Below are 16,231 nucleotides of genomic sequence, written 5' to 3'. Positions count from 1 at the left end.
AAAAACTTTCTGGCATTATTATTAAAATTGGTATAATAAGTTAAACTTGAAAAATCTCAACCTAATTTTTTATTGATATTTAGTATTGATATTTAGTTAATCTGTCAACCATGCGACTTGAGTTATGAAATCCACTATGTTAAATTATTTTTTTCTTTTATTATATGATAGAAAACACTAAGATTAATTATCTTCAATTTAATATTAAATGATAAAATTTAATAAAAATCTCACATTAAATAATGGAATTAGCAAAAAAAAAAAAAAATAACAAAAATAACCAATATAAAATAAAGTTTCTAAAAATCTCAATCTTACTCTTTCATTAATATTTATATTTATCCACTGGCCAAACTAACTTATTTCGCTATCTATATTAACATTTTTGCATGTAAATATACGATCAATTAAAAATAACCCGTGAATTGCGTCCAGTATATATATATATATATATGAGAAAATGCCATATAAATGAAGCATGCAAGTCCCAGCATGAGTTGAAAAAAAAAAAACAGAATAAATAAAAATAAAACATCCAGACCACCGGCCTTCTCAAGAGAGTGAATCAATAACAAGTCCCACCCGCTGCCAAAATGGCATTGGGCTGGGAAGAGGGCTCGCAATAATGGATTAAAGAGAAAGGGCACCAAACAAATTGCAAAATTCAGAAAATAAAAGCAAGGGGAGAAGAGTTCATTTAATAGTAGAAGGAAATCCCAGTAGGAAAACAAAATCGAAAGCATAAAAACCTCTTATAACCTATTTCACCACATCCCCCTCCAAACCAACAGGGGATACAAAGAAGTCCAGACCATTCGTTCAGAATATGGCATACTAATGTAAAAGTGAAACAAAAAAAAAAGATAAAAAAAGAAAAGAAATGAATGAACATCCAAAAATTCAACGCCCCTTCCTATCTCCTCTTCCAAACACGGCATCAACACTTGACAAGTATGCTGCAGCAATCAAACTTCATTGCTGCTTGCATTCTGGAGGCCGTTCACCCTGCTGACCATCCCCAACTTGTCCCTTTCCACTTTTCTGCAGTAAAATCATAGGTGAAAAAAATAAGTTAAATTCACCTAACTTGCAATTGGAAAAGTGAGATAATCGAAACCAAAAGAGTTTATTGAATAGAAGCAATACCTTGTTCCCAGCAGATGACTGCCGCAAAATTTCAGCCCAAATAACAAAACAAAAATTAGTATCATACCAAACTTCAAGCAGATGAACAGGAAAACAAAAATACAATGTGAACTCAAATTTCAAGACAATCAAACCTTCTTTTTGGTCTTGCTTTCATCATCCTCATCCTCATCAATATCATCATCATCCTCGTCTTCGTCATCCTCGTCAATATCCTCGTCATCCTCGTCATCCTCATCCTCCTCGTCATCCTCCTCGCCATCATCATCATCCAATCCAAGCTCATCCCCCTGAACTGCCTCCCCAGTAAACCATGACACAGCATGGGGGATGATCTTGTCTCGAATGGTCGACCTTGATCATAGTACAAACAAAGACACATACATAAAAAAAAGTTCAAGTAAAAAAGAAAGGGAAACCGTGGCTAGCAGATTTGGGACTCTTTAACATTTAAAAATAAAGTTTAGCTGATTGCCACTTCGAAACCCAGTCCATGACATGAAGTGAATAGTTGAAAAAAAAAAACCCTCACCCAATGTCATAATCTTGCTCCATCTGATTTTGAAGTTCCTCAGCCTGTTCAAAAAGATGAAAAAAATAAAACAACCAGAAACCAGAATTAAAAACAAGAAGCAATGAGTTATCATTAATCATTTCAATAGATGTAATAAAACTTGTCATTACAGTATCTTCATCAATATCTTCATCATCCTCAGGAACTTGTGGTGGACTGAAGAAGTTGAAAAAACTTTCACAATCTTCAGTTTTGGTAATTGGCTTGGCATTCTTCGATCCTTTCTTGGGCTTCTTCTTAAGAAGCTTCTGGGTCAAGCATTTCCCTGGATACCATTCAATCTCAGTCCTACAACACACCAGGTAACAAAAATATTTCAGTACGAGACCAAGCCTTCTTCAATTTTGGTATTACAACCAAAAAATGGTCAGAGCTTGTCAGCAGAATCATGAGATAGAAAAATAGAACTTACCCTATTGCTTTCTCAAGAATGGGCTCATCTTCATCAATCATGTGGTATGTCTTTGTCAAAACATAGTTCTTGAAATAAGGGTTGGAATCAAAGAAAAACTCAAGCTTAAATCCCTTGGGATCCTCTATCCTATGCCACTTAATATCTTTAAGGTACTTGAGAGCTCCTTCATCACGCTCAGTAATCTGATGACAATACCATAAAAAAAATAAAATTGAAACCATATCATCAGAAGCATTGAAATCAAAACATATGATACAAGCAAACCAAAACCACAAACCTCCTCAGCTAGCACTTCATTGTTCTTCATGGCGACAAGCCAAAAATCAGGAACACCTTTCTCTACATCAGATGTATTTAACTATCAAGCTACACATACTTGTCAGCAAAAGAAATGACCAGTGAAAAATAAGCAGAATGCCAGTACCTTCAGCAGCCTTTTCCCCCTCTTGGTCCATTGCCGCTTCATTTTTAGTTTCAAATTCAGCAACACCATTCACAATCTCAAATCGCTGTAAGTAGGCAGAGAAGCAGAATTAAAAACATCCTTTCATAGGATACTTTAGATGACAAGTGTATTAGAACAAAACAATAATGGGCTCCAAGTATATCTTACCTTAGTGTATAATGGTTGGTACAATTTCTGATACTTAGCTTCAAGGGCTGCTCTCTCCTCAAAGAATTTTGCCTCTAACTCATCATGTTGACTCTGAACATTGAAAAAACTCATATATAAAAGACTAAAGCCACTGGTTAATCACGCAAGAATGAGAACAAAGATGAACATTAAGTGATTTAATGCATAGACATGAAATAGAGAAAAACCACAGCTAACAAACTTTCCTCAACTACCCAAAATAAAAGGGTGTTTGGCACAACTTCAGCTTTCAGATGCTTTTCAAAATTGCTTTTGGTTTGAAAAGGCATTAAATTGACGCTTTTTTTAGTTGTTTTTTATGGTTTTGATATGCTGATGTTGAGAATAAAAAAAAAATCTGAAAAAAAAAATTCATTTTGATGCATTTTCAAGCGAAAAGCTATTTTAAAAAGCACCTTGAAAAGGCATTAAATTGATGCTTTTTTTAGTTGCTTTTTATGATTTTGATATGCTGATGTCAAAAATGAAAAACAAATCTGTAAAAAAATTCATTTTGATGCATTTTCAAGCGAAAAGCTATTTTAAAAAGCACCTTGCACCACAATCCCAAACACCTCCTAAGCAGCCTATTCAATTTTCCAAAGACTGAGAATGAAGCAAGCACAAGGGCAAATTCAAGTCTCGAAAGCAGTAATTTCATGCAAAATTGTTAAAAAGGGATGGGCTGCCTCAAAATTCTTCCATCCACAACCTCAAAGGTAGCTTTACGGAAAAATAACTTTTACAAGAAGGTACAACTTCTGCTAGTCATCAAACCTCTCTGCATTCTTGCCATCTTACAGAAAGAAAATCTTCAAATATACCATCCAAAAGTTCTATTTAAAGTATTTAATTTAACTCAATTATATTCTATTAGGTCCAATTACCATGTTTGGAAACCTCAATGAAATAGAGCTCAACACATTCTCCCAAAATTGAACTCATCCTCCATTTCTTGTTTGCATAGAATCATCAAAGAGGAGTAATGATATGGGAAAAAAATAACTCAATTCCACACAGTAACTTCAACATAATTCTATCTTTTCAAATTTTATTCCAAGCACATAAATTTAACTTAAGTAAATCATCGTACAAATGAAAATTAATTCAATAAATTTCATTCCAATATAAAATTAATTCTGAACAGCTATCAGAAGAAACTATATCAAAGCTGGATTGATGGGTAAGATTATTTACATTCCAATTCACGCAATCTGAAGTACAAAAACTGCATTATCACACAATGGCAACTTTCTGGAACAAAAACAGAGACTTAGAAACAACACAACCTCATAAACAAAAACAATAAACTGCAAGCTGCCAAAACACAAATATAGAAAATCAATAAACCACAGGCTAGAAGAGCACAGCTCTCAATTACACCACATAAAATCAGGTTTGACAACAAAAAGAACATGCCTGGATCCCTCTGAGATCCTCAACACGCTTCCTAACAGTTGGAGACAGATTCTCGAGCAATTCAGAGTGCTGTCCAGTCAAACTCTGTAGCTTATTCTGGACAAAGAGCAAAAAAACTTCATCCAATCAGCCATTACAATATCCTAAATCATAATAGGAAAAGTAAAACAGAAACAACATTGAGAGAGACAAAAACAAAAAGAAAGCACAGTCAAAGAGTGACCAGATAGAGGTTAATCAAAGTCCAACCACCAATCACAAACATAAAATTTAACGAGTGACTACTTAAGGAAGAGAAACATCAAATATCTTTTTTTCATATTCTCCATAGTCGAACCATAAAAAGAACCCAACAAAATAAAAGCCAACACAGAAATACAAAGTCAGTTACAAAACGACCTTGAGAGCATTAACAAGGCCAGCTCGATCCTCGTCATTAAGAGCTGCAGGCAAAAAAGAAAACGCAAAACAACTTTTATTATAAGAAGTCGAAAGCAATAGTGACGAAAATCAAAATCGAAAGAGAGTGGAAAGTGACAGAGAGGAAGAATTAGGGTTTTGGTAACCACCGGCGCTGAGATCACCCATGTTGAAGTTATCCTTGTCGTTGCTCATGTTGAAAAGAGTAAACAGAAAAGAGCGAGGTGTGTGAGAAAGAGGGGGTGTGGGGGGGGTTTGAGAGAAGCGAAGAGCTAAAACCCTAGATGGGTTATGAGAAAAAGAGGGAAGAGGGTAAAGAAAAAAAAAAAAAAAAAAAAAAAAAGGAAGCTGGCTGGAGCCGGTTGAGAGAGAGTGGCGCGGCCTTGCGTTTCTAATCCTCTCTCTCCCCTCTACTTGGAAAAACCTAAACGTGGGCTAGCATTTTATATGTCGCCATGAGACAGTGAAGCTTAATTTATTGCCTAGACAAGCCCTATCAACTACGAGGGTGAATGACTGTTTGTGTTTGTTGTTTTTTTTTAAAAAAAAAATATTAAAAAAATATTTTTTTTATTTTTAAAAATTTATTTTTAATATTATCGTAGTAAAATAATTAAAAAATACTAATATGAAGCAAATAAAAAATAAAAAAATTTTAATTTTTTTCAAAAACACTTTTAAAACACAAAACTAAACAGCTATAAATCACCAAGAACCAGAATGATTAATCAAGTGGGACTATATTATAAATAAAATTTGAAAATTAAGAACCATAATGTGATCTATATTAAGAATTATAATTTTATACTTGGAAAATTCAAGTAAGAACTTAATTGTATAAATTTCTAAAACTATCATAAAATGATATATGTAATACTTTTGATAGGGTGAAGTGATATTTTGCTATTAATAGTTTGTTAGGTTTTCTTTATAAATAGAATGTTATGACTTATATTTTTTTTATGGACGATTAGAGAAAAACACATTATATATATTAGATACACCTATAAAAATAGATAAAGTAGAGAAAAGAAAGAGTTAATACTCATGATATAATATTTCCTCTCTCCTTAGAGTAAAGATGACAATTTCATCTAAACCTTATGAAAACTGAAAACCTACCCAATGAGTGAGTTCTTTTTTCTTTTTTCTTTCTTTTTTTTATAGTTATCTCATCCGACAAGTAATAAGTTATGGATATTGTTAAACTTGACCCAAAACTGACCTAAAACTAAGCCAATCAATATACATATAGACATCAAATATATTTATTACTATTTTATTTTATGTTGAATAACAAATAGTACTTAGATAATAGATACCCATATAGATAACTAATGGATGATTTATGATGTTAAGTTTCCCAAAACATGTAAATACAATGGAAACAATGATTTTAAACAAATTTAAAAGTTCTAAGGAACTTGTTAGACAATTTGAGATTGTTTAGGGTTTGAGAGAAGATTACTAGAAAATCCAATCTTCTTTCTTGGTTTGATTAACTTTTCAAGACTAGATTATCACAGATTATAAGTTATCAAATTATCTAGTCTCTAACAGTAATCACATGAATCACTAAATCAAAAATTTCTTAAAAACCTAAAGGGCATATACATTAGCAATCTCTCACCTAAACTAAAGTTAATTGCTCTTGTATTTAATACCATATCACTCTATATACGGTGATGCTTTTATTGGGACAATGCCTTAATAAAAGGATCTGCAAGATTCTTTTTAGTGGATACTCACTCTATTTTTGCATTCTTTCTCTGTATGATTCTTTAATCAAATGAAATTACCTAAGTACATGTTTGGATCATTAATGATATCTTGGTTCCTTTTTCTTATCCAATGCCTTCATTGTGATTACAGTATATAACTAGAATCATACATAGTTTAATGATGAACTTCTTGATTCAAACAATCTCTTTTGTCCCTTTAAATACAAAGAGGTACTCAGCTAACTATTTCAACTCACAATATTATCATTTAAAGTAAAAATATGTCTTGGTTAAGATTTGCTATTATTAATAGTTAACTGAAAATTAATATTTGAATAACTATGAACTATAAGTTCATCTTCTTTATAGACTAAAAAATCATTTTTAGTTTATTTTAAAGTATTTACAAATGTTTTTAATTATCTTCTATCAACTTTTACTTGGATTATATTGACAACTGCTCATTATATTTAAAGCTTAAGATATATCTAGTCTGGTACATAAAATTGCATACATAATAGATTCTATAGTCAAAGCATATAAAATTATTTTCATCATATCTTTCTTAATTTGTGTCCTAGGGCACAAGTTTTTGGAAAGACATACCCTATGCGAAATAGATAAATATCTTCTCTTAGATTCTTTTATACTAAACCATTTTAGCATATTATCAATATATATGGATTAGAATAACCCAAATAAAATTCTAGATCTATCTATGTAAATCTTTATTCCTAATACAATGTTGCTTCTCCCATATCTTTTATGGAAAAAATTCGTGGACAACCAAATCTTTACTAACTAGAGTAATGGGATGTTATTTTTTTTTTTATCAATAATATATCGTTTACATATAATATTAGGAAATTAATTCCACTTCTACCAACCATTTTATAAACACATGGCTTATCCATATTTGTAATGAAGTCAACTATTTGATTATCTTATAAAAATGGATATTCCAATTCCTTAAAGTTTATTTAAGCCCATACTTGATTGGAAATTTTCTTAAATTAAAAACCTTATATATTATATACACATCTTTGTGAAGATTCTAATTCAATAATGCAGTTTTAACATCCATTTTCCAAATATTATAATCATGGTATGTTGTTATAGCAAGCAAGATCCTTATGGATTTTAACATAACTACTGGTGAGAAGATTTTATCAAAGTCTACCCCTTATCTTTGTTTATAACCTTTGGCAACTGGTCTAACTGTGTATATTTACATATTGTCATCCATGTCAACCTCTCTCTTAAAGGTCTACTTACCATTCAATAGGTTTTATTCTTTTTTTCTAGATCAACCAATGTTCATGTTTGGTTAATGTATATGGAATCCATCTTAGATTTCATAAACTCATGCCATTTCTAGGAATTAATATTAAATATTATTTCCAACTAGTTGGTAGGTTCAACAATTATAAGCAACTTGTCATTTTTAATTTCCATGAGAAATTCATATTTTATTAGTGCATGACATTTCCTATAATATCTATAAAATTCTTGTGTTTTTTTAACTCCAATTTGAACATCTAATATTATAGCTTTGAGTTTGGGCTTTATTTAGATGTTAGTTTATGGTTCTTGAATTTCTTCAAGTTCTATTTTCTTTTTTAAAGAGCAAAATATTTTCCTGAGAATATAAGATGTTATGAAACATATATCTTTTACATATTAGGATGGTAAAAATAAAATTCAATAGTTTCTTTTGAATATCTTATAAACTTACACTTATCTAACTAAGCTTTATTAGAATTCTATTTAAAAGGTAAGTTTTAGTTTGTAGGGTATAACACTATAGAAAAAAAAAAGATAAATGTTTTCTCCTTTAATAAACTCTATTATCATATGATGTTCAAAGAAGTACTCATTGTGAGAGAATCTTGTTATTATCTTGAAATTTTTTGCTTAAGTATTCATCACTTTGATCTGATCAAAATATAGTTGTACTTTTTCTAGTTTGTTTTTTTACTTCAATTCTAAATTCTTTGAACCATTCAAATAACTTAAACTTGTGCTTCATCAAATATACATAACCATATCTAGAATTATTATTAGTAAATATGATGATGATATATATATAACATGAGTTTTTATCGGTCCACATACATTTATATGTAATATACATAACAATTCATTACATCTTTCACTTTTTTAGTAAAGAGTGTTTTAATCATCTTATCCAATAAACAAGCTTTACACATTTCATATAACTATATGATTCATAATAAAAAGAATCAAAATATCCTTCTTTATGTAACTTAATAATTCATGTTTTATTGATATGACCTAATCTATAATATTATAAATAAGATGAATATTGATTATTTTATTTATTCTTCTTGTTGTTTATATTGAACAATGCATTTTGAAGTATATACAAACCATTTATATAATTACCAGATCTATAATAAATATCATTATTATAAAAGGAACATTATTTTTCCTTAATAATAAATTTAAATCCATTTAAAGTTAAGTAAGAAATGGACTAATGTTTCTAGAAAGTACTAAAAATAAAAAAACAATTAACAAGTTATATAATATCAACCACTTGGAAAAAGTTAAACAATAAATTCTAATGTAGCAAATTTTGCTCCATTACCAAAACATGGGTCCACTATGCTTTTATATAATTTTCTACTAATCTTCTACTTTTCTTTACTTCCTATAATTTTTTTGCAATTGAGAAAATCACATTTGTTATCCAATATCAGAATTAATATGCAAAGTACAAAGATAGTTCTCAATCATAAACAAAACAGGATAGTTTAAAGATGAATATTTTGTCATCTTGTAGTGGTATAATTCTCTAAAGATCGCATACCTCTCAATCTTATTAACCATATCAAATTACTCTACTCTTTGAGATGCATAATTATAGAATAAACATCTATATTCATATGTTGTGTTTGAAGTTCAGGCAATATATTAGCTAACATCACACATATAACCTTCTTATCGTCATTGATATCACGTTGATATTCAGTCATAACTTCATCATTAATATATATATATATATATATAATCAAAATCCAATTAAGAAAATTAATTTTGCAATTAATTTCATTTGAAAAATATAAAATCAATATCTTATATATTTAGAGGTAAAATTGTAATTCTACCATTTAAATACCAAATTCTAATTAAGCATAGATTTCAATGGTAGAATTATAGTTCAGACCCAAAAAACCTCTATTGGTTTTAGGGGAATTTTGCCCCTTATCTCCTTCTTCCTTGTTGCTGCTAGTGTGGGCACATTACCCTCATTATTGGTAGTCATAGCTGTCACTACGCTTTAAGTAGCACAATGTGTTGCAGCCATGGACTGTTGCATTTGCCCCCAATAATGAGGTGAAAGGGAACATTGAAAAGCCACCACTGGTGGTTGTCATAGCCACTCCAAAACCATTTTTTTTTTTATTTTTCTGTAGATTCCATCCAGATATGGAGAAATTCAACCAGATCTCAACAGAACAGCAACAAAGATTTCTTTTGAAAATATCATAAGATAAAAAAGAAATAAAAATTATATTTGGAAAAATTATCATAAATTTGATCTATAATTAAATATAATAACAATTAAAATATATAATCAACAACTTTCACGATGACTAATCTACTGTTTGGTTTCTTGAAACATATATAAAAAAAAACAGAAAGTATAAAATCTTTTTGAGTCCCAAGAAATTTTATTAGACAATTTAAAATTATTTAAGTTTATGTAAAAATTACTGAATATTCAATATTTTTTCTCCGTTTGATCAACTTTTTAAAGTTGGATTGTCATAAATTAAGTTTTTTTAATTGTCTAGCATCTAACAATAATCTACAAAAATCATAAAATTAGAAATCTCTACAACCTTGTTATGTTTTTACTGTAGTGTTAACTCCTGACTGTGATTCTCTCCGAAGTAGTTTAAGCAACAAGTCATAAGCAAAAGTCCTGGAAGTTCCTACCTCAGCAAACTCTGCAACTGACAGAACAGCCAGCATATGGAGTCTTCCAGGAGTTAGAAGAGCTTAACTGGGATGTTGCGGTTTGAGAGGCAGTTCCACAATACATTGCTAAGCTGTACATTCACTTGGCGATTAGTTTCCAATGTCATTTAATGGGCACTATAGACAAAGGATCATCACAAAGGAAAGAGCAGTCAAGAGAATCAGAAATTCAGCGCTGTGGTGGCACTTTCACAATTCAATTTATTGCAAAAGTGACGTGCAGAAACTCTAGGCACGGTTCATTTAGTGGAATGCACCGATGCAGGTCCTTCTAGTTGTGCACCGAGGTACATGCTATACGCACCGCCTCCATATTAGAGCCCAGATAAACAGCAGCTAGCAAAGATATGGAGGGAGAAGCATGCACAAAAATTACAAACTTGAGCAGGAATGCTTTGGATTATTTCTAACTGCGAACATAATTTTCCTTGAGGTTTTCTATTAAATAAAAGAAAGCAATAAAAAAGTACCTTCTATACAAGGATGGAAAGCCACCCTGTTTCCTGAAGCATCTCTTCAAAATATTGTTAGCAGCAACAATCATATGCTCCTTTGCTTTCAGAGTTTTCATACACTTAATCTGGAGAAATATAAAAATGAGTGCAGAGGAACATCGTAACAATGACATGTAGAATAATTATCTGGGATATAATGAACATAAAATATCCCAAGTACATTACCAAAAATTTGACTCCGGATATGCAAACTTCTGGTCCTTGATGCATGCTTTGTGGTTTTGCAGAAAAATTACCAACGATCCTGACAAGAGCAGGTGCCTCTCTTAAAATGGTGGAACCGTTTTATGTCACGGACAACTATTTCCTGATTTGTGATGTCAGAGATAAGCTTCATAAAATCATGGCAATCCTCACAGATTCGTAGATTTTTGAAAATCCGAATTGGTTTCACTGCATCGGTGCTTAGAAGAGCAAAGGAAAGAGCCAATCTTTCACTGTGATAGTAGAGATGTTCCATTTTTTCTTTGTCAGAGACATTATGAAGAGCAACTTCTGTTTTTGGCACATAACCTATTGACATCAGACTTTGCCCCAACTTGTCCAATTTGGCATAAATTTCTTTCATTTTGGGGTGTGAACCATCTTGAGACAAGAAGACGTGAACTTGACCATCAATTTCTACCCAGCTACACCCAGGTTCTTTTTTAATGCCTCGCAGGGTCATCAATGCTCTGATGTTTCTTACATCATCCCACCTGCCTTTGCTTGCAAAAATGTTTGATAGCAATATATAACTGGAGTCCATCATGGGTTCCATTTCAAATAGTTTCTTAGCAGCTTTTTCACCAAAGTCAACATTTCCATGCAATTTGCAAGCCCCAAGAACAGTCTCCCAGATCAGGGGATAGGGGGTTAGGTTCATTTCCTCAATAAAGATCTTGACCTCATTGAATTTTCCAGCTCGGCCAAGAATATCAACCATGCAAGCATAATGCTCAATTGAAGGGTTAATCCCATATATTTTACTCATCGAGTCAAAACGCTTTTTCCCCTCTTCAACCAAACCCATGAAACTGCATGCAGAAAGAACACCAATGAAAGTGGCCTCATCAGGCATAATTCCTTCAGATAACATCAACCTAAAGGCTTCAAGAGCCTTCTCCCCCTGGCCATGTTGCGAGTACCCAGATATAATAGTGTTCCATGAGACTATATCCCGTGAAATCAAGCCTTTAAAAATTGTCTCGGCATGTTCCATGCAACCGCATTTCCCGTACATATCGACCAGTGCACTACCAACAAATATATCACCAAAATGCCCAGCCTTCACTGCCACAGCGTGGAGTTGCCGCCCATTTTCCAAGGTTGCCATATGGGAACATCCACTTAAACAGCTGGCAAGAGTGTATTCATTTGGCTTTATACCCTCTCTTTGCATTTGACGAAAATACTTAACAGCCTTTTCTGCTTGATCAGTTTGTGCATAACCAGAAATAATGACTGTCCAAGAGAAAACGTCCCGATTAACCAATCTATCAAAAGCTACACCTGCATCTTCCAAGCATCTGGCCTTTGCGTACATGTCAACAAGAGCTGTCCCAACAAAGTCATCACCATCACTGCTGTTTTTTATGATATGAGCATGTACTTGCTTTCCAAACTCTGAATCCAACAGACTAGAACAAGACCTTAAAACACTAATAAATGTGAACATGTTAGGCTTGAAACCTTCCAAGAGCATCTGGTAGAAGATTCTTGGTCCTCTACCGCAAGTCTGTGAGTCATAGAATCCAGATAAAAGGGCATTCCAAGAAACTAAATCTTGATTGGTCATTGCCTCAAACACCTTGTTACCATCTTCCACACACCTGCTTTTCATGTACATCATGATCAATGGATTGCTGACTAAATTATCAGATTCAAACCCGTATTTGCATATACAACCATGAATGCTTTGACCGTAACGCAGGTCACCCATATTAGTAGCCGTGCTAACAAGACTAGAAAGGGTAAATTGGTTAGGTCTAACTCCTTTGCGTCTCATCAGATGAAATAACTCAGCCGCTTCTTGGCCATGGCCTTGCTGATCAAGGCCAGTGATCATCGCACTCCAGGCCACTACATCAGGATTTCTTATCTTTGTAAACACTTTTAATGCATCATAAACCGTCCCACACTTTGAATACATATCAACAAGACTGCAACCCAGAAATTCATCAATCTCACACCCACTTCTGAGTGCCAGAGCATGCAGTACTTTGCCTTCTCTTAAACTCCCTGTGTTAGCACAGCCTTTTAAGACAGTAGACAAAGTGAATTTACTAAACTTTGTTTCACACTCTTTCATTTTACAAAACAACTTCAAAACCTTCTTCCCATCGCCCAGTTGAGCATAACCATTGAGCAGAGCATTCCACGACACGCCATTCTTCTCAGGCATGCCAAAGAACAACCTTTCAGCAAGTTCCATCTCTCCACATCTAGCATAAAGGTCAACAAGCGCAGACCCGACAAACAAATCCAATAGCAATCCAGCTTTAATTGCTTCCACGTGGACCTGCTTTCCAAACTCTAAATTCAAGCACATAGAGCAAGCTTTCAATGCAGTAGCCAATGCAAACTCATTGGCCCTTACATTCTCCTTTCTCATTTCGCAATATAGACTAACGCCCTCACTTCCACAGCCTTCATTCACAAATCCAGAAATCAGCGCAGTCCATGATACAACGTCTCGCTGGGGCATTTCAGCAAGCACCTTGCGTGCAAATAATCGGCTCCTACATTTTGCGTAGAAATTTATCAAAGAAACCCACAAATGTGAATCTAGCTCCACTCCACTTGTAATCAAGTTCCCATGAATAGCCTTCCCCCCTTTTACATCCCCTTTTGAAGCACACTCACGCAGCATAACAGAATATCGTTTTAGCCTCTCCTTTTCATCAAACCTCACAGGGCTGCTGGTTACGTTACTTTCACTTTTATCATTTAGATTAGGCAAATTCGGACTCCAAAACTTTCTGGATATCTTTGTATTAGCCTCAGGGAGGTGAGCCGGCGAGTTTTGAGGATTGGTGGGATTGCAATCTCTCGTGGGGCTGGGTTCAATAGTACTGAGAGCGGCAGCAGAAACGGAAAAATTTGGCCCAAAAGAAATCAACAACGAAGTTGAACTTGAACGGGGCTTGTTGGGTAACTTCATAGAAGAAGTATGTCTAGGGCAGAATCGATAATTTAGTGACGGGCAGCGCATTTTCAGGGTAATGAAGTCGCATTCCATGAATTTGAACACTAGAGAGTCGTAGGTGGCCTTGTTGCAAAGTATGTTTTTGGCCGCTGTCAGATGCATCAAAAACAGAACCAAGACAACATAGGAATTATGTTAGGCAACTGGGAGAAGCATTATCTCACACCCCCTGATATTTCATGTCGGTGAGTGATTGCCATAATTTCTGTAGACTGTAGGGTTAGGCTTTTGTTTAGGCTTTTTCTATTTGCACTCGGTACGTGATTTTGATAGATGTGCGTGTTGGTTTCCTTTTTGGCTAAACTGTTCGATCATTCCTATTATAACAAAAGTTAAATATAATGAGAATACCTTTGTAGATTAATAAATTTTTTGTTATGAATTTTAATAGTAGTTTTATTTTTATTTTTATTTTTAACATTTAAAAGAAAATAATATTGATTTATTGTGTAGCGCGGGTCAATACTAGTTATAATTTAAATTTAGTTTTACACTTCCTATGATATATTAAAAATCTAATCTCTTGAATTGGTTTTTTTTAGAATTTCATCCGTATTTTATTTAAAATTAATAATAAATTAAAACTTAAGCATCCTTAACTTCAATAACTCGTAACTTAATGGATCAATTTTAGTTGTTTTGATAGAATTAATTTTAGATTTTGAAAATAAAATATAATACCATAATTTTTAATTAGAAATTTGTATTTATAAATTAAAAAAACAAAGATTTTAAGGAAGAAAGGTTATTTAGGCTACTGGTTTCTTTATATAAAATATTTAAAATAAAATCTTTTAGATAAAGAACTGAAATTAAGATAGAGATTATTAAAATTGAGAATATTTAAATCATTTCATTATATTTTAAATGTATAATATGGACAAAATCTTAGAAAAAATAACATGAAGACTTGATTTCAGATATATACTAGATTAAATTATAAGAAGATTAAAACTAAAATTGAGAATATAGAGATTAATTCTATGACTTTAAGTTCAAGAAAGGTTTCATCAATTTAGCTTCTTTTTTTATTAAAAGAATTAGCATATCATAGATAAAAACTCATATTAAAATGTATACTACAAGTACAAAACTTTACAATTATTTCGTTTAACATGTAAAAAAAAATATTAATTATATATATAATATAAACTAATATTGGTATGATCCATAAGAAAATTCACAAAGAATATACTTGCATAAAGAATAAGACAATATACTGAAATCAATCAACTTACATGAGCTTAAATCTATAAAATTATGTCATTTCTAGAGTGACTATGGCTTGTATATATTTTTCAGAAAGTAGTTTTTGAGAAATTATTTTTCAAATTTTTTTTATATTTGTTTGTTATTAAAAAAAATTGGTCAACGAAAAACACTTTTTTGTAAAAAATAAATTGACTTGGTTTTCAAAAAAGTGTTTTTCTTTTATTTTGGGCGGAAAATATTTTTCAGAAGTTATAAAAAATTTAGAAATATCATATTATTTGCTGATTGTATTAAATTTGGTTCTCAAACTTTTGATTGCTATATATATATATATATATTTTTTTTTGAATATTTGTTTTTCAATTTCATCCCTTAGAATTTAATTTTTATATTAATTTTGGTCCTTATTTTTATAATTTTTATTTTCTTTTTTCTTATTATTTTTTAATTGAATTTTTTATCTATCAAATTTGGTCATCGTTCTTTTAATTATTACTTATTTTATTTGAAATAATTTATAAAATGTTAATTATTATTATTACTATTTTAATTTCTTCATCTTTCATTTTTTTTTATTTTTTAGATTTGATCTCTATTATTTTGATTATTATTTATTTTATTTGAGATAATTTATGAAATTATATATTTTTAATTTCATTCTCATTCAACTTTTTAATTTGTAAGATTTATTCCTCATTATTTTAATAAACTTGAAAAAAATAAAACATTAATAAGTTATTTTTCAACTCATTTTTCATGACATAATCAAACACTGGAAAATGTTTTTCAACTTATTTTCCATTATACTACCAAACATTGAAAAATAATTTACTTTTTTTTTGAAATTCACTTTCCAAAAAAAACCAACTTTCCAGAAAACAAATGAAGCCTATAATTTTGTCACATAATACCTTTAATTCCTCTAATATTTTCAAAACTCAAATTATTTAAGAAGCTATTTAGAGACATTTTATTGTCTT

General features: G+C 31.5%; 2 protein-coding genes across 3 annotated transcripts; both read right to left on the bottom strand.

Moving 5' to 3' along the window:
- Positions 1–672: 672 nt before the first annotated feature.
- On the bottom strand, positions 673–5,070 carry LOC118054156 (nucleosome assembly protein 1;2). Of its 2 annotated transcripts, none has more exons than XM_073406152.1 (12): positions 4,758–5,070; positions 4,588–4,631; positions 4,189–4,284; positions 2,749–2,841; positions 2,560–2,644; positions 2,413–2,474; positions 2,133–2,317; positions 1,831–2,008; positions 1,679–1,722; positions 1,281–1,500; positions 1,148–1,164; positions 673–1,045 (listed from the first exon to the last, which is right to left on the bottom strand). In XM_073406152.1, exons 1-12 carry the CDS (start codon positions 4,801–4,803, stop codon positions 973–975), a joined length of 1,143 nt encoding a protein of 380 aa, XP_073262253.1. In that variant the 5' UTR covers positions 4,804–5,070; the 3' UTR covers positions 673–972. The 2 variants fall into 2 exon arrangements, with proteins under 2 accessions (XP_073262253.1, XP_034921516.1); XM_035065625.2 differs by having other exon boundaries at positions 673–1,041; positions 1,147–1,164; positions 4,758–5,066.
- Positions 5,071–10,070: 5,000 nt separating this feature from the next.
- Positions 10,071–14,329, bottom strand: LOC118054153 (putative pentatricopeptide repeat-containing protein At3g23330). Its single transcript, XM_035065619.2, has 3 exons — positions 11,018–14,329; positions 10,808–10,917; positions 10,071–10,673 (listed from the first exon to the last, which is right to left on the bottom strand). Exon 1 carries the CDS (start codon positions 14,139–14,141, stop codon positions 11,085–11,087), a length of 3,057 nt encoding a protein of 1,018 aa, XP_034921510.1. The 5' UTR covers positions 14,142–14,329; the 3' UTR covers positions 10,071–10,673; positions 10,808–10,917; positions 11,018–11,084.
- Positions 14,330–16,231: the final 1,902 nt, after the last annotated feature.

The sequence above is a fragment of the Populus alba genome, chromosome 18, assembly GCF_005239225.2.
Source record: "Populus alba chromosome 18, ASM523922v2, whole genome shotgun sequence".
NCBI classification, from domain to species: Eukaryota; Viridiplantae; Streptophyta; class Magnoliopsida; order Malpighiales; family Salicaceae; genus Populus; species Populus alba.
This window is presented reverse-complemented; position numbering and strand designations above follow the sequence as displayed.